General features: G+C 32.5%; 1 protein-coding gene across 9 annotated transcripts in view; it reads right to left on the bottom strand.

Annotated features, from left to right (window-relative positions):
- Vrk2 (VRK serine/threonine kinase 2) overlaps window positions 1-24,005 on the bottom strand; it is a 98,110-nt gene that overhangs the window by 10,843 nt on the left and 63,262 nt on the right. For 7 of the 9 annotated variants that reach the window (XM_010615891.2, XM_019206291.2, XM_019206289.2 and 4 more), the window contains 4 exons: window positions 17,308-17,428; window positions 15,062-15,120; window positions 10,997-11,163; window positions 4,940-5,101 (listed from right to left, as the gene is read on the bottom strand). In XM_010615891.2, coding sequence (XP_010614193.1) covers window positions 4,940-5,101; window positions 10,997-11,163; window positions 15,062-15,120; window positions 17,308-17,428 — 509 coding nt within the window. The remainder of the gene's footprint in view (window positions 1-4,939; window positions 5,102-10,996; window positions 11,164-15,061; window positions 15,121-17,307; window positions 17,429-24,005) is intronic. The other 2 variants (XM_010615887.2, XM_010615889.2) reach the window with 1 other exon arrangement.

Genomic DNA, 24,005 nt, shown 5'->3' with positions numbered 1-24,005 from the left:
GCCCAATAATAAATATTTTTTTTCATTTTAAGAAGCATATAGTCTTTGTCACAGTTACTCAGCTCTACCAGCACACCAAAAAAAAAAAAAAAAAAATTTTTTTAAAAAAAAAAAAAAAAAAAAAATCAGAGAATGAATAAATATGTCTGTATTACAATAAAAATTGGGTGGTTGGCTGAATTTGGTACATAGGCCATAGTTTGCTGCTGCCCCATTTAGAGTGACCACTTAAACAAATAAACAAAAACAGTAGAGTTTAAAAAGATAAGAGGAGAAAAATTTCTTAAACTTGTCAAAAACAAAGTGGAGGAGATTCAAAAGTGACCAAAATGATGCCTTAAGAAGGCAAGTAGCAAGAATATAAATTAAACTCACCTATATCAATAATTACATTAAGTAGAAATGGAGCAAATACTAGTCTAGTATTTGGCAGATATTATTTTTAAAAAGTGAGACTCAACTACATGTTACATACAAAAGCACACAGACAAAGGCACACATGGCTAAACATGTAAGAGTAGAAAAGGCTACATCATGTAAATACTAATCACAAGAAAGCTAGAATTGTTAAAAATCACAGGATGAAGAATTTAAGACAAAGTATTAATATATATATAAGGAAAGATGTTCTATAATGATAAACATGACAGTTCACCAGAAGATACAATATTCTTTAGTATATATGTGCCTAACAATAGGTCATTAAAAACTAGTCAAACCTTATAGACCTAAAGGAGAAATGGATAAATTCACACTTAAAATTGAAGATGCTTACATTCCTTTGTCAAAAAGTGATAAAAAAGGACAAAAAAATCTAAATAACACTATCAATTCAATATTCTTTAAAAGTATACAAGTACAAAAGCATATGAGTGTACTTATAAGTACACTTATACAAGCATACAAGGAACACTTTAAAAATATACAAAGAACATTCACCAAGCTATACCTTTCACTGAATATCAAGAAGAAAATGAAATTCTAATAACCACTTTATCTGTTGAAGAAAGTAAATTTATAATCAAGAATTGTCCCGCAACAAAACTCAACTCACAATATTTCCATGCTAAATTCAATCCAACATTTAAGGAAGCCTAATCTTAGAAAAATATTTTCTGAAAGCAAAGCTATTTCAACTTGATTCACAATCCTAGAAACAAATCATGCCGGGCTGGGATATTATGAGTAAACAAAATTGTTTTTTCATTAATGTAGATATAAAAATCCTTAATAGAATTGAAATTCAGAAGGAATTAAATTGAAGTATAGCAAACTGGATTCAGTAGAACATATCCTAAGTAGATTTGTCTCAGAAATAAAAACTTGATTTAATATTCAAAAATAAATATAATTCAACATGCTAGTGAAAGGAAAAAAGTCACATGATCACTTTGATAGACCTCAAAAAAGAATTTCAAACTGATTCATAATTTATACTTATATTTCAACACATTTTAACTACAAATGCAATGAAATTTCCTCAGTCTAATAATGTATGCAACTGTTAAAGGAAAAACTCACAGCTAGCAGTGATTCAGGAATGAGGCAAAGATGCCCACTCTCTTATATTCTTATATTCTATTCAGTATAGTACCAGAGGTGCTTGCAGATGCAGTAAGACAAAAACAAAAATACCACCACCACAAATTAAAGACATATATGCTGGAGAAAAAGAAATGAAACTGATCAACTATGTAAATTATTGTAAATATCTATAAAATAAAAGTATTAGAGCTAATAAATTAATTCAGAATGGTCCCAGGACACAAGAAAGAGCAACATAAAAATTATATTTCTATATACCAGCAATGAAAAATGAGTATAAAATTTTTTTTTATTTTTAGCAATAGATCAAAAAGAATATCTAGAGATTATCTTAATGGAAGATATGTAAGTCATCTATATTGAAAACTACAAAACTTTGTTGCAAGAAACTAAAGACCTACCTATATAAATGGAAAGTACTAGGTTTATGCACTAGGGGCCTCAAAGATGCTGAGATACCAGTGCTCCCTAAATTGGCTTTTACACTTAATGTGCTTCAATCAAATTACCATTGTGCTTATTTTGTTCAAAGTGACAACTGGCTTTTCAATTTTATGAGAGTATATTAGTCAGCTTTCCTGTTGATGGGACCAAACATCTAACACCCACAACTTAAAGCAGTACATGGTTTATTTGACTCAGAAGTTTTAGTCCATAATCAGCTGGCTTCAAGGCAGAAACCTTCTAGTAGAAGGATGTGGCTGAGCAAAGATGCTCAAACCATGGTGGCCAGGAAGCAGAGCAGAGGAACACAGCCAGAGAGAAAGGGGCTGTGCCTCCATGATCCATCCACACACTCCCATAAAAACATTTCACGAATCCCCTAAGCAGCTCCCAAACCGATCAAACAGACAAACTTAACCATCAAAGAGAGGATCAGACCTAAAATGCCCAAGGCATTATTGAAGGAAAAAAAATATGAAAGAGCTTGCACATCTAATTTCAGAACTGGCTGTAAAACTACAGTACTAGATATAGTATAGTAATAGTATAGGAGACAAATAGAAGAAAACAGAGTTCAGAAGTAGACCTACACTTACATACTTAGCTGACTTTTGAAAATGTTCCCAAAGAAATTGAGTTGGAAAGGAAAACATTTTCAACAAATGATGGTGTAGTTAAGACAACGGTCTAGTTCTATGAAAAAGAATGAACCCAACTCTGACCTCACACCATACACAAGAAATGATTTCAAATAGGTTGCAGACTCAAAATGACAGCTAAAACTTTGAAAAGTTTGAAACTTTGAAAAGGATATTTAACAAAATAACTTTGTGATCTTAAGAAAGGAAAATATTTCTTATGTATACTTACAGAGAAAAAAAAAGAAAAACTTGATATTTTAAACTTATAAATAAAAATTACAAATAATAAAAAGCATCTTTTCAGCAAAGTGATGACATCACATTATATAAATGAACAGGTACATCACACAACAGAAGGGCATCCACACTACAGATATGACAGGAGTCTTATATGTAAGGCACTTACATATATGACTGCTATAGCTTAATAATGAAAAGACAAACATCCATAGAAAAATGAGTCAGAACATTTGGAAAGATACTTCATAAGAAAAATGGCTAATAAACACGTTAAAAAGTGCTTAAAATTCGTAATCAGTTAGCTAACTATACACACAATGAGGTATTACTATGCATATTGGAATGGTTAAAATTTAAAAGACTAAAAATACTAAATGTTACAGAGTAAGTGGAGTGGCCAAAACACTTGCCCATTATGGGGAGTATAAAATGATACAGTTGCTTTCAAAAAATATTTGTCACTTTTTTTTTAACCAACTTTGCCTATATTTATTTGACTTATGACCCAGCAATTCCATGACCCAGGAGAAATGGAACATGTCCACAGAAGGACTGAGATCAGAGTGTTCATATCAACTTTTTTCATGTAGGTAAGAAACATGGAGTACCCTAAGCATCCATTCATAAGAAAATGTAACCTGGACATCCATTAATGGGAAAATGTGAATAACATAGGAGTTATTCAATGGAGTGCTACTTGGCAATGAAAAAGATCAAAGTATTGATACATGCATGAAATCTGATAAATCTCAAAAACAGGCTGAATCTAGACACAAAGTAATGCACACTGTATGACTGCAGATATATGAAATTCAAGAAGAGTCAAAACTACTCAACAGGTGAAAACCAAAATGTCAGAACAGAACAAAATGTCAAAATGCCTCTGGAGGAAGAGGACTGACTGGGAAAAGAACAAAGCACTTTCTAGAAGGATAAAATTTGTACCACAAATTCTACTGTCGGACCTGTCAAAATGAATCCATTTCTTAGCTTGAAACGTGGGTCATTTTTATGGTCTCTCCCTGCTCTACATACTAGGTGTTCTGATGCATAAAGACTCGAGAAAGCCTTTTTCAATAAAGATTTAGAATCTCTAAATTTTGTCACCAATCAATAATTTATCTTTAATTTTAAAAATGGGAACTATAAAATATGCCCATTGGAAGTAGATTTCATTATCTAAATTTAAAATAAAACAACAAGCACTATTATTAGACTGTATCATAATAAATATAAAAAATGTCTCGCAGCACTAAAGCATTTTTCTCTGAATAAACTTGTATGCTTGCTGGTTGAATGAGGAATGTGTAGCTACTATGTGTCTAATTTTGCCTTGACTGCCAAGAAGTTCAAAGCCAAATTCAGCACTCAGTTTAGTGATTAACATACGTGCCTGATACATCAATTTTTCTTGGACAGAAGGTCCAAAAGGTGGGGGTATTAAATTATCCTGTTTCATATTGTAAACTACTTCAAATCACTTGGGATAAATGATGGTATGTAAATCATATAAAATGTTGACCATTTTGACAAAATTAAATATTTTTCTCCAGATATGAATACATTGTATGTCTCTACCAAAAATGTTAGATTTAGAAGGATTTTTGCTGCTCCTTGAATGAGTCATCTGCAAAAGGTGAATCACTATCCAAATGATCAAATGATACCAAAAATATATCATTTTAAAATACAACCTATCGACAGGAAAACACTTCACTATTATTTGACTGTAAGGGTTAGACTTGATGAACCAATGTAAAAGTATAGAATATGGATGTTATGAGTCCCTAATGGATCATAGATGGCATAAGAAAATTAAGTGCACTTCATTTCATTCTTTGGATAAAGAAAGCAATCAGATCTGTACACAAATGTGCTCACTGCTATTCTGTTTCTGTAATAACTGGTGTTGGCTGCTTTGATTTTATCAGCTTGATAGGATATTTTCTATCTGTTCTCCTTTAACAAAACAATACAACCTTGGCCTTCAGGAAAAAACAAAATGTCTCTATTCCCAAAGGGCATATTCTAATGTAATGTTAAGGGAAAAATACCAACAACCCTCTCACCTGAGCTACTTCATTGTTCATCAATCCAATCGGCTTGTCTTCTTTTTGTCGTTTTCTCCACGTTGTAAAGGACTCAGCACTTCTCTCAGTGTGGACTTTTTCTTTTAACTTATTTTGTATCTGATCAACTTGTCTTGCTGCAGCCTTCCTTGAATCAACCTGCTTATACAGGGTAGTAATGCTTAATGAAAAATTCTGACGTTTCTTTAAAATAATACATTCGTGTCCAGATTCTTGAAAACTCTAAACTTGCCAAGCTTTAGCAAACAAGGAAAAAGGAATTCAACAATGAAAATTATATATTAATAAAAATACAGTAGCTGGCAAGATGCACATCCTTTCTCATCAATGGGACAAGACATTAAAATTAGTGTCACTGTTATATACTCTTTAGGAATTATCTCTACAGATACCTTGCTTACTGAAGACAACAACTGTACAGAAAATTGTCACTTTTAAAACTGTGCCATGAACTCATTATTAACCTTTGCTAGAAGTGGTTTCAGTATATCTTTGTAATTTAACTTCTTATTAATTAAAATTGTAGGTTTCAATCACTGAATTGAGTCTAATTAATGTGAAAGTATAAAAGAAGCTTCAGATGTTGCTTACTTTTTGTGCAGGTATTTTTAACCTTCAAGCAAGATCAGTAACAGTTCACGTCAACTAATACTGTGTAGCAGTATTTGAGGTTAACTTCTACAACAAGCTTGTTGTCTCTAAGGTTTTTTTCCCCTCCTCACACCATGGTATTATCTGGGTAATGACTGATGCTCAATAACTTCAGAGACACAGAAACAGAAGGGCAGATCCTCCAATACAGTTGAGAAACTGAAAGCTACAGTGAAGGTCCTTGTGTGAAGTATTTGCTCAGCAGCTCCATGTTTACAGCAGCTGAAAGTGTCATCACCCTTTTTCATGGGTTAAATAGGGAGCTGAAGAAATGAACAGCACAAGGGGAAATAATGGAGTAGCCAGTGCCAAAAGAGAGAATAAATTACATTGGCTGGGCAAACAGACCCTTAATTTGTGGTCTCTCAATTTTTAGGTTTTACTGCCAACTGTGTTCATTCCTTCCCTTGAAAATACACTGGTGTTTTGTGGCTAGGTCTAAGTTGTCACAACACTATTCTTTCCTCCTCCCGCATATCAGCTTATCAAAGAATGACAAAACCACTGCCTTTCAGTAGGCTGCAAATTCAAAATGTTTCCTAGTCCTTCAAGTATTCTTTATTTTTAACCATTCAATCCTTTCAAACTACTGGGAAAATTGATGGGTCACCATTTTCTGAGCCACTCTTCCAATGAAATCATCTTAGGAATAATGTACATCATATTGCTAGTATAAATCAAAGATTCTCCCATAGTTGGTGCTATTTTAGCCTTTTAAAACTATCTTAGTGATCATTTTGAAAATATGCTATATAATATAAAGGAGTAGCTGAGATTCTCCTCCATTTTAATTGAGATGTAATAGATAAAAATTATACAAAGTTCACAAAATATTTTTTTGTTATAATTTGATTTTGTTTTTTTAAGACATGGTTTTACTTTTTAGTCCAGGCTGGCCTTCAACTCACAGCAAACCTCCTGCTTCAGCCTCCTGTGTGCTGGGATTAAGGTGTGTGCCACCATGCCTGGCTACAAAATATTTCTATATATGTTATATATTGTGAAATGATCACCACAATCAGTTAAGTAACACATCCATCACCATTCTTGTGTGTGGTAAGAATACAACATCTATTCTCTTAACGATTTCAAGTATATAATACAGTATTAACTATAGGTCACGATGTATATTAGATTCCATAACTGATTAAACTTACAATTGAAAGTTTGTATATTCTGATCAAAATCCTCCTATTCTAACCCTCAGTTTCTGACAAACTATGGTTCTATGCTCTGCTTTCTATGAGTTTGATTTTTTTCATTTAGATCCACATCTAAGTGATACCATAGAGTATTTGTCTTTCCCTTCCTGGCTTATTTCACTTAGCATAATATCCTCATTACCCATTCATTCATCAATGGGCAATATGTTCTTTCCATATCTAGCTATTATAAATGATACTAAAATAAAAAATAGGGGTGCAGGGATCTCTTACATATCATGACTTTACTTCCTTTGGGTATATACTCAGAAGTGAGACTGCTAGCCTATACAGCAGTTCTATTTTTAGTTGACATACGAATGAGGTTTTTAGTGTCTCCTATATACTAAATATTTAAGGTACCAATTTTTGCCTCGGGAGCCTTTGGCATAATATATCCAGGCTTTTGTAATGCTTCCTGGAAGAGATGATGCATCCTGGGTCTGCTGTCAGTTGGCCAAATAGCTAAGTCACATGGCCATGGGTACTTTTAGGCAATAAACAAAATGATACCTAGTTCCTGGATAATTTCTATAGTTAGATAAAAAAAAAAAGTAAGATAGTTAAGTCTACTTCTTAATTTTAAACAGAGTGCAACTTTCCTTTTTCCCATAGATACAACACTCCAGGCATCCCACATAATCAAGCAGAAGGATACTATTCAAATATATCATTCTCGGGCCAGGGATTTAGCTCAGTGGTTCGGTGGCCTGCCTTGCAAGTGCAAGGACCCGAGTTCAATCCCCGGTACCGAAAACAAACAAACAAAAAACAAATGTATCATTCTCACGAAAAGTAGCTACTTAAATGAGTTTACTTTTACGTAGTTTCCGAAGGAACTTCACACTGATCTATAAATTAGGAACTCAAAACAACAAACAAACAAAAAAATGTGCTACTAATCAAGAATATATATTCCACTTTTCTTACATTCAGAAAATAAAAAAGAAGCTAAGTTCACAGGATTAATCTGAGAATTAAAGTTCAAGAAATAATTTTGTAGACAGTTAAATTCTATATAAAGATTACCAGTACCAATAATCTATTCATCCATGGATTTGCTGAGAAATTCAAATTTAGTGTGAATAAAGAAACTTTTATTGTCTGAAATGTAGTATAGCTTGAAGATTAGGTAAAGCATTTAGGAAAGATGTGTGACTCATTATGTCCAAATGTCTACACTATTACAATATGGATTCAAGCACCATAATAAGGGACACAGTGATAAAACTGATAAATGACCAATGGCTCTTAAAGAAGTAGCTTATTTGAGTGAATTGTAGCTTCAAGATATTTTCCAACTTGGCTTTAACACTCTCAACTGAAAATTCTAGAGCTTTAGGTCACCTCAATAAGCATTCTTACTGAAATATGGTTTTCTTCATTGGAATTTGGTCACTGAATCCCACCCAGTAAGGGGCCAGAGGTACAGCTCAAGTGGTCAAGTAGCAGAGTGAGTGCTTAGCAGGGGCAAGGCCCTGGGTTAAATTCCCAGCATCACCACCACCACCAATAAAAACTCAATGAATGGCACAGATAGAATGTGTTGGCCCTGACAGCAGAGTCTTAATTTGATTGACAATGCAACTACAGGAGCAGCCAGAACTACTAGCAACTGACTTCAGTTATTTATTCCATTATTTTCAATGAGGCAAATATCCCAAAATATTTCCTACTCTACAGAAAAAAAAACTGTGTCTATAATAGTAATGAAAATTCATTTCAAATTTAACTCCAGTAACAGTATTTGAAGACTTCGAAAGGAGGACTCATTTTACTGAGATCAGTTCATGATGTCTCATAAAATCTATTAGAATGCCTCGTTTTTCTTTTGCAAAATGATGCTTTACTTTTGCTGAGATTGTTACGGTGGTGTGCTCCTCTCTAATACATTACGTTTATAATGCAAACATAGTTTTGGTAAGAATACCAAGTTTCCCTCAGTGTTTCACTTATACTGAGATATACACTTTTAAAAATTAAATATTCATAACTTTTTTCCTCTGAAACATTTTATTTATATCTATATAGTTTTTCTTGGTCTCAAAGCTTCTTTTTAATCTTTGTCCATTAAATTTGTCAGAATTCATTCATTAATCCATTAAATAACTAAAGTAATTCTCATACTGTACTGCGTAACAAGAAATGTTTTTTAATTACTAGTAAGAATTTGAGACTAAAAAGGAATTTGGGGCCAGGTAGTTGATACTCATTGTGAACTCTTATTATTTAACAGAAGCAATCTACTGTGGAAATCTTCATATAATTGCATCATTCAGGGGTAACTGAATATAGGAAAGTTTATACTGTCATACTATGATTTTGAACATTTTCAGATTTGATTTTTGCAGCATTACAAAAATGTATAAATTTTAAAAATAAAATTAAGGTATTTAAAAGTGTAACCATACAACACTAGAAAAATCAAGTCATTAATAAACACCAATCTGGTGTGAAATATATTTTAGTATCTATATATCTAAGCTTAACACATTATTAACAAAAACAAAGTTCTCAAAAATGCATATTACTCTTGAGTGTTTCCTTTTTACTTTTAACCAAAGTGTTCTAATCAAAAAAATAAAATATTTTTGATGGAAGCTCAGGGGAAAAGTGTTTTATGTTCTATTCTCTGCATATTAAAATAGCTCTATAGCAAACAACCTTCAAATTTGATGAAACTGAAAATTCTGGTAGATAATAATTAGAATTTTATAGGAATGGATATAGTTACTGGTTTTTTAAATGGCTTCTTTTATATTTCAATTAAGTTTATGAAACTGAAAAACTAAAACAAAAAAGAGAAAGAATCTATTTAAATTAGTGTAGATTAAGTGGTGACCATTACTGCAAGGGAAATACTATGTCAAGGAAATGGCTCTTTGTTTTGTTGGAAAAGTGATAAAAATACAAAAGTCAATAAAACTGTTAAAATAAGTCTCAGTAATTACCAAGATCAAAATCCAGTGGCTTTTTATTAAACATGAACTTTTGTTCTGCCTTCTGCAATACGTAAATAGTGCTGACAATTGGTTTGTGAGGCACTTGCTACAATAAAATGTAATTGTATCATGAGAGAAAGGTGACAATCAGGAGATCATGAAAAAATTACATATTCTCACTGGTAGTTAATTAGCCATGCAAAACCTCCTCAAACAGATATTCTCTTCTATTAGGAATGATTACTATGCAGGCCTACAGATGTCAATACCACAGTCATTCAAATACTTCTTTTCCTACTAATTGAAGGTTGTAAAGCTCTGGTGCCAAGGTTTTGCTTCCAAAGAGCTAATTTATGACTAGAAGGATATTTTATGTCTTCAGTTGCAGCAGCTACAAAATTCAGCAAATCAGAACCATCTGTGCACTGATACTTGACTCACCATTCATCTAGCAGCCTATCAGTCACATTAGTTTGCATCCTGCATTCCTGGCTCATGAACACTTGTGATGATCCAAAGTTCATAAGAAATATTAAAAATGAACAGCATCCTGACCCTCCCTTATTGTACATGCATTAGAAAAATATGCCTTCCACATTTATTTTTGGCATATGGATAATCAAGGAAGAAATGTACATGCAGTTGCCTGTCCTATAATGTCGCAAACAGCAGTTTCATATTTATACCACTTCTTTTAAAAATGTGTGGTCTTAATTCTTTGTATTGTTTCTAAGTTCTAATCCTGTTTTGTTTGGTTTTGTTTTTTAATTGGTGTGAGGGAGTCTGCTGGAAGATAGAAGGATAAAGGAGGAGGTGTGATAGCTTTTCTTAAAAGATTGTTTCTATAGAATGAAATATCAGCACAGAAAAAAATAACATCTAGGAATGTCATCCAGCACCAAGTTATGGCCAAACTGGAAGGCAAAAACAGAAGGCAGTAATTCAAGAAACCCCAAAGAAAACAAGGAAACAAAGCTCTGATGAATCAAGTCAAATTAATCCTTAGCTTTATCATAGTAACAGACTATCAGTGACCATGTTATTTCTTTAACAGTACACAGTAGGCCAGAGACCCTAGTCTTTGAGAGACAGTGGGTCAAAGGAACTTTCTGGTGCTGAGTTCGTAGTAATGGAAATTAAATATAACGAAAAGAAACTGAGTTGTGAGACTCATTACAACTCCATTTATAGAAAAGTTTGTCAAGGTAATAATATAGGATCCCAGGGATTATGTTACTTACTTTTTGATTGGTTGGAGTATGTACGTTTACACTCTGTCCATTAATGGAAAATTCCAGTGGTCCTAAAGGCATTCCACTTGGGTTTAGAATTTTCTTCAGCCTTTGATAGTTTGGCTTTTCATCATAAGCTAAACTATGAACACATGACAAAAACTGGGCTATTTCACCTGTAAGGTATTAAATTTTTACATGTCATTCATAATTAGCAAGAATTATCAAAACTGTAATAGCTTAAAAAATGTTTTCTGTTCTTTCATACACGCATCCCAAATAAATTAAAAATGAACAATTCAACTGAAAGCACTTTAAAAATGACAAATACAATGACTCAGTTTTGACAATATGGGACAAAATGGTGATTTTAACATAAAAGTTGATATATTTACAAGGAACTTATCTTAGGGGAGGAAGCAAATATTAATAATTATAGTGATTTTTATTTATAAGATGCAGCTACGAAGGACTACATAAAAATATAATAGATCAGACATGCTTCAGACATATTTTTTTCTTCAACTTTTAAAGATTCAGCTAAAAACAACTGGTTTACTTATTATAAACCTGACTTCAAAGAGAAAAATAATTGCAAATTTTAAGTAAGGTTTTCATTTTAACATTATAACAGTATGTTTAGTAATGTCTTTGATTTGCATGTTTTTAGCTCTTCTTGACTTCAGAATGCCTCCTCCCTCAAATGTAGACCTAACTATCCCTGTGTATTTACAATGTAGTATTAATTTTGGTTCAGGAGAATTAAGACTTGTCACCCTTAATTTTTTCTCTACTGTTTCACTAGAAACATTGGAAACGGACTACTAGCTTTAGTTCTGAATATTTTTTTAAATAATTTTTGTGGTGCTGGAGCTGAAACCTAAGGCTTCAAACATGCTGAGTAAGCACTTTACCACTGGGACACGCTGCCCCACCCCAGCCTATCAGCTTTTAAATACAAGCAGAATTAGTATCTGAAAATTATAAGCAGCTTCAGTGAAATGCTTTTGAGTTTTTGTTTCAGGTAGAGGTTTAATCTAAAATTAATGTAGACAAGTAGCAATACTATGTTCAATCTAAAATTAAGATAGAAGAGTAGTAATACTACATATAAAATTTGGCTTTTTGACAAATGTTTCCATTTATTCAGCAATTTTTGGATATGCCTTTTCCTTCAAGAATGTACTACTGACAAGTTCCTCTTACTTTCTCACTTAATTGTTTATATCCCATGGTGGGTGAAATCCAGGAAGCTCCATGGGTTGACAGAATTGCTTTCCTAGTAAGCCTTCCCTTCTCTTCCAGGACTATCTCCATTCAAATGGAGGACTTCAGGCCAGACGTGGTGGCGCATGCCTGTAATCCCAGCACTTGGGAGGCTGAGGCAGGAGGATCGCTGTGAGTTGAAGACCAGCCTGGGCTACATAGTGAGTTCCAGGTCAGTCTCAACTACATAGTGAGACCCTGCCTCAAAAGCCAAAAAAAAAAGAGGACTTCAGGGGTACTGCAATTCACTCACGATGGGGAAAAACTTCAAAAAGAATTTTCATTTTATCATTTGCTCTATGTTTCTAATGTTTCCAGAAAGTAACATTAGAAACATAAAGCTAATGGTCACTTTGATTTTAACAGGGAGAAAGGGGATGCTGATCATTCCTTTTGGAATGATAAAATAAAAATTATTGGCTCTGGGCTTTTTCTTCCCCAAAACAATGTAACAATTATGCAACCTACTTTTTTCCTCTCTGATTTATGAGACATATCGAACAAACTCTGTTATCTAGCATTCAGTCAACCCATCTTTGTGAACTAGCAACTGCTGATGCTTTATCATCATGTTTATAACATGTTTTCTTGAGGCCCTGGGGGGCATCCAATTCCTGAAGGGATAATCAAAAAGAAAAAAGATTATATTCACTACCATTTTAATATAAATATCCTGTTGCTCTTTCGTCTTAGGAAGACTGATAAGCCCAGTTTGATGTATATTACAATCCTATTAACCAGAATATCCTAAATGAAGGACAGAGCTGAGTTTGTTGAGAACTAACCATTGTTATAAAATAGTGGAAAACTTCTGGCACTCCAACAACTCGTAGGAACTGTGTTGCAAAGCCTTTGTAGGACAGAGGTTTGGAAAAATGAGGTACCAGTGAGATATGAGAAGTAGAAAATGAAAAGAGCCCCCTCCGTTATAAATTTATTATAAATCTGAAGCTTAGGCTATTGTGATGTGGTCAGGTTTTAAATATTAGTCTTTCAAGGTATGGATTTATTATACTGAGTACATTTTTAAAAATTTACTAGCATATTTCCAAAGCCATAAAACAAACTGATTTGAGTACTATGAAATTATGATATTCTTGAATCATCTGCTTTTTAAGCTAGTGAAATATTAAGTATCATTACTATCATTTCAAGAGATAAAAATTTTTGAAATTATTATTACATTGAGTTGGACATGCATGCTGCAGACTCCCTGGCTGTTGTATTTTATAAAATGTCTTAGTAATAAAACCTTTGTAAATCAGTTCCTTTAATTTTCATTGTTGTGCTTCTAAGCATAACCTCCAAACTTAAAGAGAACTTCATTTCTTATTGAAGTTTCAATATTTTGCACTTCAGAAACAGAAATGTGCATTTTATAAGTAACTATAAATTCAAATAAATGGTTTGCACTAAGGAAGAGGAAACAGGTGTACCTCTGATCTACATTTTTCATTTGACTCAAATCTTAACTTTGAGATTAATAATAGATGTGTCACAGTGTATACATTGGCCCACAAGTATTTATTTTGTAGAATACAGGAAATCTGGGCTTTCTATTCTACTTTACTCTTAAATCAGTTACCTTTTGTATGGGGGGACAAGAAAACTAAGAGAGATGTAGAACTTGAAAAAGAAATAACATTACTCCCATCTCTTTTTTTGTTTTCCCACTGAATATACAAACTATATGACTTGGTAAAAATCCTAATAAGAATATTAGCCAAGGAATATTTTCACCTGTCATTTAATGCAGTTATAAAAACGAAAAAAATTCATCTTCCAATACATCTCTGAATAAATCTCTTGCTCGGTACCCTCTGTCAAAAGAAAAGTACCACAGGGGAAAGCAGACAATGGGATTTACAAAGGGAAAGTGGAAAGTATAACTGGGTTGTTCCTCTTTCATTACATTCACTAATGAAATTTTTGATTTCTGGTCCAAAAAGGACTGTAAATGTTAAGTTTTAAGAAAACTAGTTTTCAACTTGCAAATGGACACTTAGGCTATCTAACCTTAACTATAGTGTCAGTGCATATATCTACTTTCAGAAGTCAATGAAAAGCTAACCTTGAGGTAGTCCAGTGTAAACAGAGAATAAGATTCACTCTGCTAACCTGTTTCTGACAAATTCAACTCTGATGGCAGAACTAGCTGACTCTCTCCTATATGACAATTACTGAATAATGTGTCATAGATGCATACACAAATGACAAAAACTGGGGTAATTCCAAGTTGACTTACTATTTTATATTGATAATATTACTTAAAGAATTCCAAAAAGTTCTATACACACTCGAATGAGAAAAATCACTTATGAAATATACCTCCAAACATGAAGATAAGACACATCTGTTAATAAAAAAATCTGCTTTCCATTTTATTATAGAGCAACTAAAGTCAAAACAACACTGAAGCATTTAATGATTTGGTTTTTTTTACATTATTGATTTTCTAAAGCCTACTTCTTTCAATAATAGAGGAACAAAACCAGAAAGTCTTAATTCTAGAAATACCAGATGCAGTTGACTATTAAGCTTGCGCATAATTCTTAAAATACATATCTAAAATAAGTGCAATCAGCAGAGCCTACAGCAACACATATATTGACTGTTATAGGGTTGTTGTGTTCTAACCTCAAAGATGATCTAAACATTTTCTCTCTAGCAACCTATCTGTAACCCCAAAGAGTTTCTTTCCATACTGTGGGAACAGGAGTGGATGGGTTAAGCAAAAGCTGCAAAATAAGAGTGACAAAGTGGTGACCTACAAATGTGAGAGAAAGTAGAAGTTATCATTTGACTTACAGCAACTGCTTCCAGATGGAGCCCACTTAAGCACTGACTCGGGAAGCTCATCCAACAGGCTAGAACAAAATGGAGTAACACACAATGAATTTTTTCTCAATCCCATGATTCAGTCTTTTAATTAGAAATAAGGCTCTAATTCCGTGTTGGTAGATCAACAAAACTGGGCCTTTCAATGTTTTTTTTTTCACCCACCTATAATAGATAGGGGGGATAAACAAAAGTGGAAGAAATGCGGTAATTCCCACCAACCAATTTTACATGGCTCACCTATGCACTAAATAATGTAGAATTTAACACAAATTTTGTATATAAAGAAATGTACAAGTAGGGAATTGGTCATTACTGTTTCTTAAAAGCAACAAAAAAATTCATACAAAAATTTTATCTGGATTTTGAGGATATTGTTCCTCAGATATTTACCATCACAGAGGGATGAATTATTTAATTATTTATGTATGTTGTTCTCCACGGGGTAATGTTTTATGCTAACTTATGATTAAACAGGGGTTAACAAGAAACATTAAAAAAAATCCACTGTAAGCACTTTCTACTGTTCTATGTAAGTACAACTCTTAAGGTGCCTTAACCACAAATATATAAACATCTATTTAAAATTATTGATATAAGAGAATGATTCACAAACTTAGGCACAGGTAAAACAGCAATGATAAATGCACTGATCTAAGATCACTCTGTGTAAGAGGGGGGAAAAGGAGTAAAAAAGAAATACAACGTTATGGTTTAATATGCAATCATGCTCTTATAGAGAAATTCAGTGTTATACCTTCTCAGTGTGTTGAATGAATTATGTTCACATACTATATAAGGAGCTTGAAAATGCTGAAAGTTTAATATTCAGTTTATCTCAATTATAAAGTTCATAATATATTAGATTTATTATTTTGTAGGCTTTTATTAAACAAATCTAGACAACAAATGAAAGTTACAGTTGACTTATAAAAGCCACCTAATTTATATGGTATCCTATTATACACAAATATATTTATGATGTATATATGATGTAGATATACTCAGTACAGATACCTACAATGATAATGATATCTTATATACATATAAGATTAAAATCATTAGTAAGTTTTATTAAAAGAAAAACATGTATATAATCATGAGAACTAAAATGATAGCCTTTAAATAAAGTACATTATTCAAATTAGGTAAAGTAAGTTGGAAAGTTGGATACCAAGGCTTTGACCTGATGCAAGATTTGGAGAATGTCAGTTCCATACGAGTTAATAAGAACACATTAATTACTGTGATAAATAACTGATTCATTCTAATCTAGCCTTACTTAAATGTATTAATTTGGGGTACGGGACTAGGATGATAAAGATTTTAAGTAGAGATATGTCTCATACACATCTTAGTAGTTACAAATATAATCTGCAGTGCAAATTTCCTTTCTTAAGAACTGATACTATACTGAATTGAAGACTGATTCTATGAATATGCTATCCTCTCTGTTTCCTTCTGTTGTGACTTACCCTACTTAAAACTTAACCTGTCTTTTCCATTTTTGATATTTGTGGATAACTGCTATTAAGCCTGTATTTGTATAGAATGAAACACTTGCTACTCTGTGCCGCTCCAACTGACATTTTCTTAGGCTTGACCAGTAAAAGAATTGTAAAACAGAAACAGATTTTGTTCAACATCTGACCTAAAATTTAATACCAATAATAGAATCTAAGTAGTAAAAATTGAGAGTAGATTATTAAAAATGTTTATGTACAAGATTAACTCATATAAACAGATCATATAAAATTTTTGTTTCTTCCATAAGAAATAAAATATACTCCCTCCAAGACAGGAATAAGAGGTATGTTGTTCCTACCTGAAAAATACAAGCCCTACTTGTTCCATTCCACATTGTTACTTTGTATAGTTAATATCACTCACAGCACACTTGGACTACATCTACACACTCATACAAGGCTAATTTGAAAATATTCTTCCTGAAAACACTACCACCTAGAATCTAAATTCTGGAAAACATCCTGTAAAGGAATAGATATTTCACTTTATATTTTGCATAGTAGTGCAGGTAGATCTAATTTTACAGGTGTTATCTTACTGGATTGTATATCTCCACGTTTTATTTTCAAGTTAAATAAATTTGCTTTGTTTGTCATGTAGATAAATGACAACCTATTCTGGGATATTAGACCCTTTAACATATCCCTTCAGACCTGTTACAATAAATGAAGTACTTGAAAAACCTGTACTTTGTTTTAGCAGTCAGGACAGCCACAGGGTCCTTCAGGTTCTTTTCCCAAGGAAGTTTCCCACATAACCACCGCAACATGCAATAGCCAAGGATTTCAACATCACTTCTTCTGGACAGGGCTACAGGAGAAAGCATTAAGGGAGAAAAAGGGGGATAAGTTCTAGGAAAAATAGCAAAATCTGAGTGAACTACTATTGATGAAATATGAAAAAGCCAAATGGGCAAAGTGTTTTATTTGTTCAGCTGGAGTAAAACTTAAAACACCCAGGAGTTTGGCCCCAGTCCACAGACAGGCAATGACTTGTTGCTGCTGAAAGTAAGGGTCAGTTTCCTCACCTCCTCCAACTTCATCTTTCCTTAGTCTGGCCTGTCACATGAACTTGATCCCATGGCCTCTGACATGATCCAGACAACCCATAACCCGGCACCAACACTTTCTCAAAGAGCCAAGCAGTAAAACAAAGAAATAAATGTCTGCAGCTAAATTGCTAACATATGTTCCAGGAAGTCCATGGGGTCTGCATTGGTCATGCAGAGACTCTCTGAGCGCAGACTAAACATCGATGGCCTTTCCTGTTCTACTCACACTGGTGGTAGCATCTGAAGCCGGAAGAATATGACAAAACTGCCATCTAGTGTGCAGTCTTAAAAAACAGGTCTGTCTGAAGATTTTTCAATTACATAAAAGTCTAATAAAATATAGACATGATTTGGATGTACAATTCTAAAATATTATAAATACTATGATTAGATGAAAGCAGCACCAAGCTAAAATGCTAGTCTCATACTGTGAACAAAAAATATGAAGGTGATGGGTAGGAGAGAGTCATTTGTGAAGCTAAAATGTTTTCAAAAGAACATTTTCAGGTCCCTATAGATATCACTTATATCAATTTCTCAGACATATACATATATTTTAAAAATATATAAAAGGCCTAACATGGAAGCTGAACAGTGGCATGTGCCATTAGTCCCAGGTATTCAGAGAAGGCTGAAGCAGGAGGATTACAAGTTAAAGATCAGCCTGCCAACGTAGTGAGGCCCTGTCTCAAAAAATAAAAAAACACTGGGACATATGGTAGCTCAGTGCTAGTGCACCCATGTGTTCAAACCACAGTACCACAAAAAAAGAAAAAAGAAACTAAAATGCCTTATATCCACAGATGAACAATGAAACCTAAAAAAAGTATCAAATATAATACGTGTTAACAAAGAACTAAAATGATGATTACAACAGTAACAAATATTCACTTTTATAACCATTCCAAATTGTTATAAAAACAATAGGTTAGTATTTACGTTTCTACCATTACTTAAAGGTTCATCTTTGTAGGAGCACAGAATCTTCTAAAACCACAATGCTGCTATGAAACCTGCTGTAAACAGGTATCCTATTTTACTATATTTCATTACATAAACTCTGAAAGGTCAAACAGTAAACTTAAATTTCCAATTTTAAAAAGCCATCTACTAAAAACAATTATGCCAGCATATTGCCAACTACTTTTGGTTTCCATTCCTAAGTTATTATAAAAGGAAAAGACAAGATGAGCTCTTACATATACTTTATCTTAACTGCTATTAGAATATTGGATTATTAAAGGCCCTTCAATCTAGTCAAATGCTGCAGTCCCATGGGTGCCATCTACTTTCCACACAACTTCAACAATGTCCTAATGCAAGACTTGGCTCTTGAATTAAAATAAAAATACAATTTCTACTATGCTGTTCTATGGCGATTTCTTCAGTAATAAATCTCCCATTAATAATAGAATGGTTCCATTTGTACAGATGTGTTCACAAGTCCCTTTTCCATTACAGCAATTCCCTTAAAAAATCTACAACCTCTCATTTTCAAAAAATTATATTCTGGCACCTGTTTGGATGACATGGGCTACACACAAGAGGCCCTTCAAGGAACAACAATCAGAACTAAAATGGAATGAACCTTCCGAGCCACTTCCCCCTACCCCCCAACTGAGGGATTAATTGATATGAAGCTGTAAGTAATAACAAGTCATTTAGTTTTCTGAAACCAATCTTTCATAAACTGGTCTTCATTTAAAATAGCCCTCCGAGGGTTAACTTTACTTCACTATTATAGTTTGGTCCTATCTAATTAAAATACATTATTACATCTCCCACTTTTTTTTTTTTTGCTGTACATACACATTAGTAACTATGGTTAAGTAAACATTTTACTACTATTTCCACTAAGTTTTACAAAAACACATGTAATGTTATAAAGAACATCTAATCATCAGCCTTCTTCCCGCTAAAGAGTGAGATACAAGCAGGGAAGTGTTACCTAGCAAAAAAATGAAATTCAACTTGTTTTAGAGAAGTTAAATCTCTGACTCTACTCATGATTATGTCTGCTCTCTATCTACTGTACAGAGAACAATTCTAATATCTGTGAATTAACTAAAAGACACTACTCTAGAAGACTATTAGAATCTGTGTGTACCATTCAGCGTTGATCATAGCCAAAAAGGAAAATTAACATATAACTATTTTGTGGCTGTAGCTATAGCTCAGTGGTAAAGTGCTTACCCAGTAGTATGTATGAAAACCTGGGTTCAATACTAAGGACAGAAAAAAACTTAAATTTAAAAACTTCTAATTTGAAAGTTACTTCTTTCATTATATAATTTTCAAACTTATTTAAAAACATTCTAAGTAAAGCAATAAATGAAAAGAACCATGTAGTAAGAATCATAGAGTAGATATCCAGTTCTAGCCCTACCGTGATTAATTTTTTAGTTTTAAAATTAAATAATGTGTAGCCAGGCATGGTGCTGCATGCCTATAATCCCAGCACTCAGGAGGCTGAGGCAGGAGAATCGCCTTGAGTTTAAGGCCAGCCTAAGCTACACAGGGAGTTCAAGGCCAGCCTAAACTACTTAGCAAGACTCTGTCTCAAAAAACAAAATGATGATGATGATGATGAGGATAGGTAATATATTTCTTACATTTTCATTCATTTAGACAGAAAATATTCATATATTTGAGCAATTTATTGTAATACATAAATTTCTTCAGTTTCACTTGGTAAGTTACATAATCATTAATAGCAAGTTTTCATAATTTCCAAACAATCCAAACTTTTACTTATTATTATTTGGAAATATAGTGAGATTGTCAAAAATAAGATTTTTCCTCTAATTTTTCTGAAGTAGTTTCTAAATATTATTTACTCTTTAATATTTTATTCATCTTCCTAATATGAGCAAGGTAAACTACGCTTTTCATTCAAAGCCTGTGGTGTTCTCAATTGTTCTACATTTCAAAATGATAAAGTACTGCCAAGAGTAATAATAATAAAGGCACAAGTGGGGACTTAAATTCTTTCTCAGTCACAAGCAGATTCCAGAAATAGCTGACACTACAATGCAAAATTAAAATACACACAATTGACATGATTTATAGAGAGCTGCTACTCTGCTACTCTACTTGTTTTTAAAAATTATTTCATTTAATCATTTTAACAGTGTATTACTAACCATATTGACAAATAAGAAAACAGAAGCTCAGAGAGGTTAATTAACTTGATCAATATCACAGAGCAAAAATTGACAGAGTTCAACACTGAAGTCCAAGATTTTCAGAATCCAATGCTAAATCTAATAATTATTTGCATCCATCATTAGTTTTAACATCATTCAAACAACATCTATATAACTTTCATAACTAAGGAAATATCTGAAGCAGGCATTTCAATTTAAAATAGTAAAAGACATACTGACACAAAGACACTTGTTTTGAAAATGAATAAACAAGCAGCAGACCCTGAAGTCTAAGTCGCATCTTTGACCAAATTTTGCATGCAACTATCCTCTTATGAAACTACTTCTTTCATCCTACTTCATTCCAACGTAAAGGAGTCTTTAGTTAAAATATTTATACAGCATTAAATGGTCCTTTTAGACTTCTATGAGAACTGCAGAGTTAATTTCAGAGAACTGGTTCTCACTCTAAAGAAAAGCCGTAGATAAATTAACTGGACCCAATTCACCAAAGGGAATGAAAGAGAAAAATGAGAAGTTTCAGTGTTAACCTTTAAATGGATCTGATTATTTGTCTAAAGTACTTCCTGTTTATTTACTTCATATATAGAGTAATATTATAGAACATTAAAAAATAAGGATCACCTCAAGCAACGAATGTTTAAATGCCCACAATATGAGTATAAGTGGTCAAAATAACAATAAGAAATCAGAAAACATCCGAATAAGAAATTCACCTGACAAAGTGAGCAGTTAAGTATCTTCAGAACAAATTTAAAGTTTTTTTTTTTAAATTCCAACTGCTACCCTTATTCCATTCAATTAATTTGTTAATTAGGAAGTATAGAGACCTAGAAAACTTTTTAGTGACCACCATTTATTGTAATTTCAAAAAGGATGTTAAGAAAGTACATTGTGATGTGTCATATTGCAAATAAAATATTTTTAAAAATCTCTCTTAATAGTACATTTTAACAATGAATGTAACTGTACTGTATCCCTAAATGTACCAATAAACTCAATAAAATAAAAATAAAAAAAAATAGTACATTTTAAAATCTGAGCACTACGTTTGGGGATGTATGAAGCTCAGTGGTACTGTCCTTGCCTAGCATGCATAAGGCCCTTGTTTGGATCTCCAGTGCTGAGGGGAAAAAAAAAAAAACAAAAAAAACTAAGCCTTAGCTCTTTTATGAAGCACTTTACTCTGTAAAGAATTAGAAAAGTTACTTAACAAAGCAAAGATATCTGACATTTCGCCACTGTGTACAAATAATAAATAATTCCACTAAAAAGCCAAAGCACATGTCAAGAGTTTAACAGTCATGTCTAAATGTAAAAAAGAGAAAGTATATGCCACATAGAAAATAGTCTTTAGCACTTATACTTTAACCAAGGACTATATTATAGCAGTTAAATTTACCTTAAATAAGAAACTGATAGTCTATTTTTCTGAGTATGAATAAAATATACATAATATCAATATTTGATTAATTTTATGAAAAGAAAATGTGCTCCCTTTCTTATTATTGTTTTAGAAGATAAGTATTGTGGAAATCATGCCATTTCCCTAAGTTTAGTAACAAGAAAATACATTTTCAGTTTATTTCACATACATTTTCAAAGTTGGAATGCTAAAGTGAAATGAAACCATGCAGAAAATAACACAAGATTTGGATTTCATATAGTGTAGCAATTGGCAAAAATAAAAAAGTATGTAATATGTATTTCTTTCCCTGACACTGAATATATTACATAAACAAATGGACATTTAAAATGCGATTTAGGTATCATATTTTATGGTCATCAATGATGTCAAATTAAAACAGGTATTATACACTCAGTGCCTAGGTTTGAAGTATTTAAAAAAGCTCAATATGTTAAATGCAGTATATCTCTAGAGAAATTAGGTATTGACTGCATGCCTCAGTGAGTAGAAAAATCTACAAAAATCCATATCACACATTGATCCAAATATTGCATTTTACCATTACTAAGAATGTAACAAATTTTAAAATAGTACGTTTGACACAGATATAATTCTCTTTAATTATCATGGAACAAGAACAAAATATGTCAATGTTTATATATGCTAGTTTTATGAAGATTAAAAGATTAATGGAAGAAATATGTCTAACACACATTAGTCTAATTTTATAATAAGTGAAGCAATTCAGCCACTTTAAAAATATCTTTAGATTACACAAGAGAACTGAGTTTAGAAGAATAGCAATGTTTAAAAATCATATAGATAGATATGTGATAGTTCCTGAAATAGTTATCTTCCCATTTGCCTTTTGTTCATCCATCTCCACATATCTCTATGAATATGTTTTGGTTTTATAACACAAGCTAATAGCCAAATGATTTTTCTTTCTTTCCCTTTCAAGTACCCTCTCTCTACATGAAGCTGAATTAGAAAAAGCTTAGGAGAGACAGCTGAATAACACCTTATACCAACTCCCTCATTATAAAAACATATCAAAAATAAAATAAAAAAAGAGTCTTAGCTTTAGTTTCTGAATAACCACTATAAAAAGTAGCAAAGGGGCTGGGGATTTAGCTCAGTGGTTTGGTTGCCTGCCTTCCAAGCGCAAGGTCCTGAGTCCAAGTCCCATAAAAAAAAGCAGCAAAGACAAGATAATCTGCTAAATAGTCCCCATTGGGTGAACAACTCATAAGTCAGTTTTACACTAAATATCAAATGCTTCCCTTGGTCCAACCAGGCACAAATATAGCTGACATACAGCAAATGCTTTGGCAACTAGATGTTCTACTTAATAACGATAAAACTTTTAAAAAAATTTTTGCTCCTACTACTTTCTTTTGCATTATCTTCATCAATATTTATTTGATCTCATAGTTGGAATGATAAGGAAGATTTTTTTTCTGAGAGCCTAAACTATATAGTGATCATACTAAAAACAGATATATGAATATTTATGAATCTGACCTTCTGCATTTACCTACAGGATTTATGGCCCTGTTTATTCTAGTTTCTAGACATGGCTAAATGACTATTTCATTTCTAATAAAATATCAAACTGAAATATTTTATTTTGGAAAATTAAACGCAGAACATTTAGTATTCAAACATTTGAGGATATATAATCTTCTATTTTATATGCCAGACTAAAACAGCATATTAAAATTTTAGCAAATATGCATATACAAGTCTATATACATATAT

Source organism: Fukomys damarensis, unplaced genomic scaffold, assembly GCF_012274545.1.
Source record: "Fukomys damarensis isolate Sample0158 unplaced genomic scaffold, DMR_v1.0_HiC HiC_scaffold_2, whole genome shotgun sequence".
NCBI classification, from domain to species: domain Eukaryota; kingdom Metazoa; phylum Chordata; class Mammalia; order Rodentia; family Bathyergidae; genus Fukomys; species Fukomys damarensis.
This window is presented reverse-complemented; position numbering and strand designations above follow the sequence as displayed.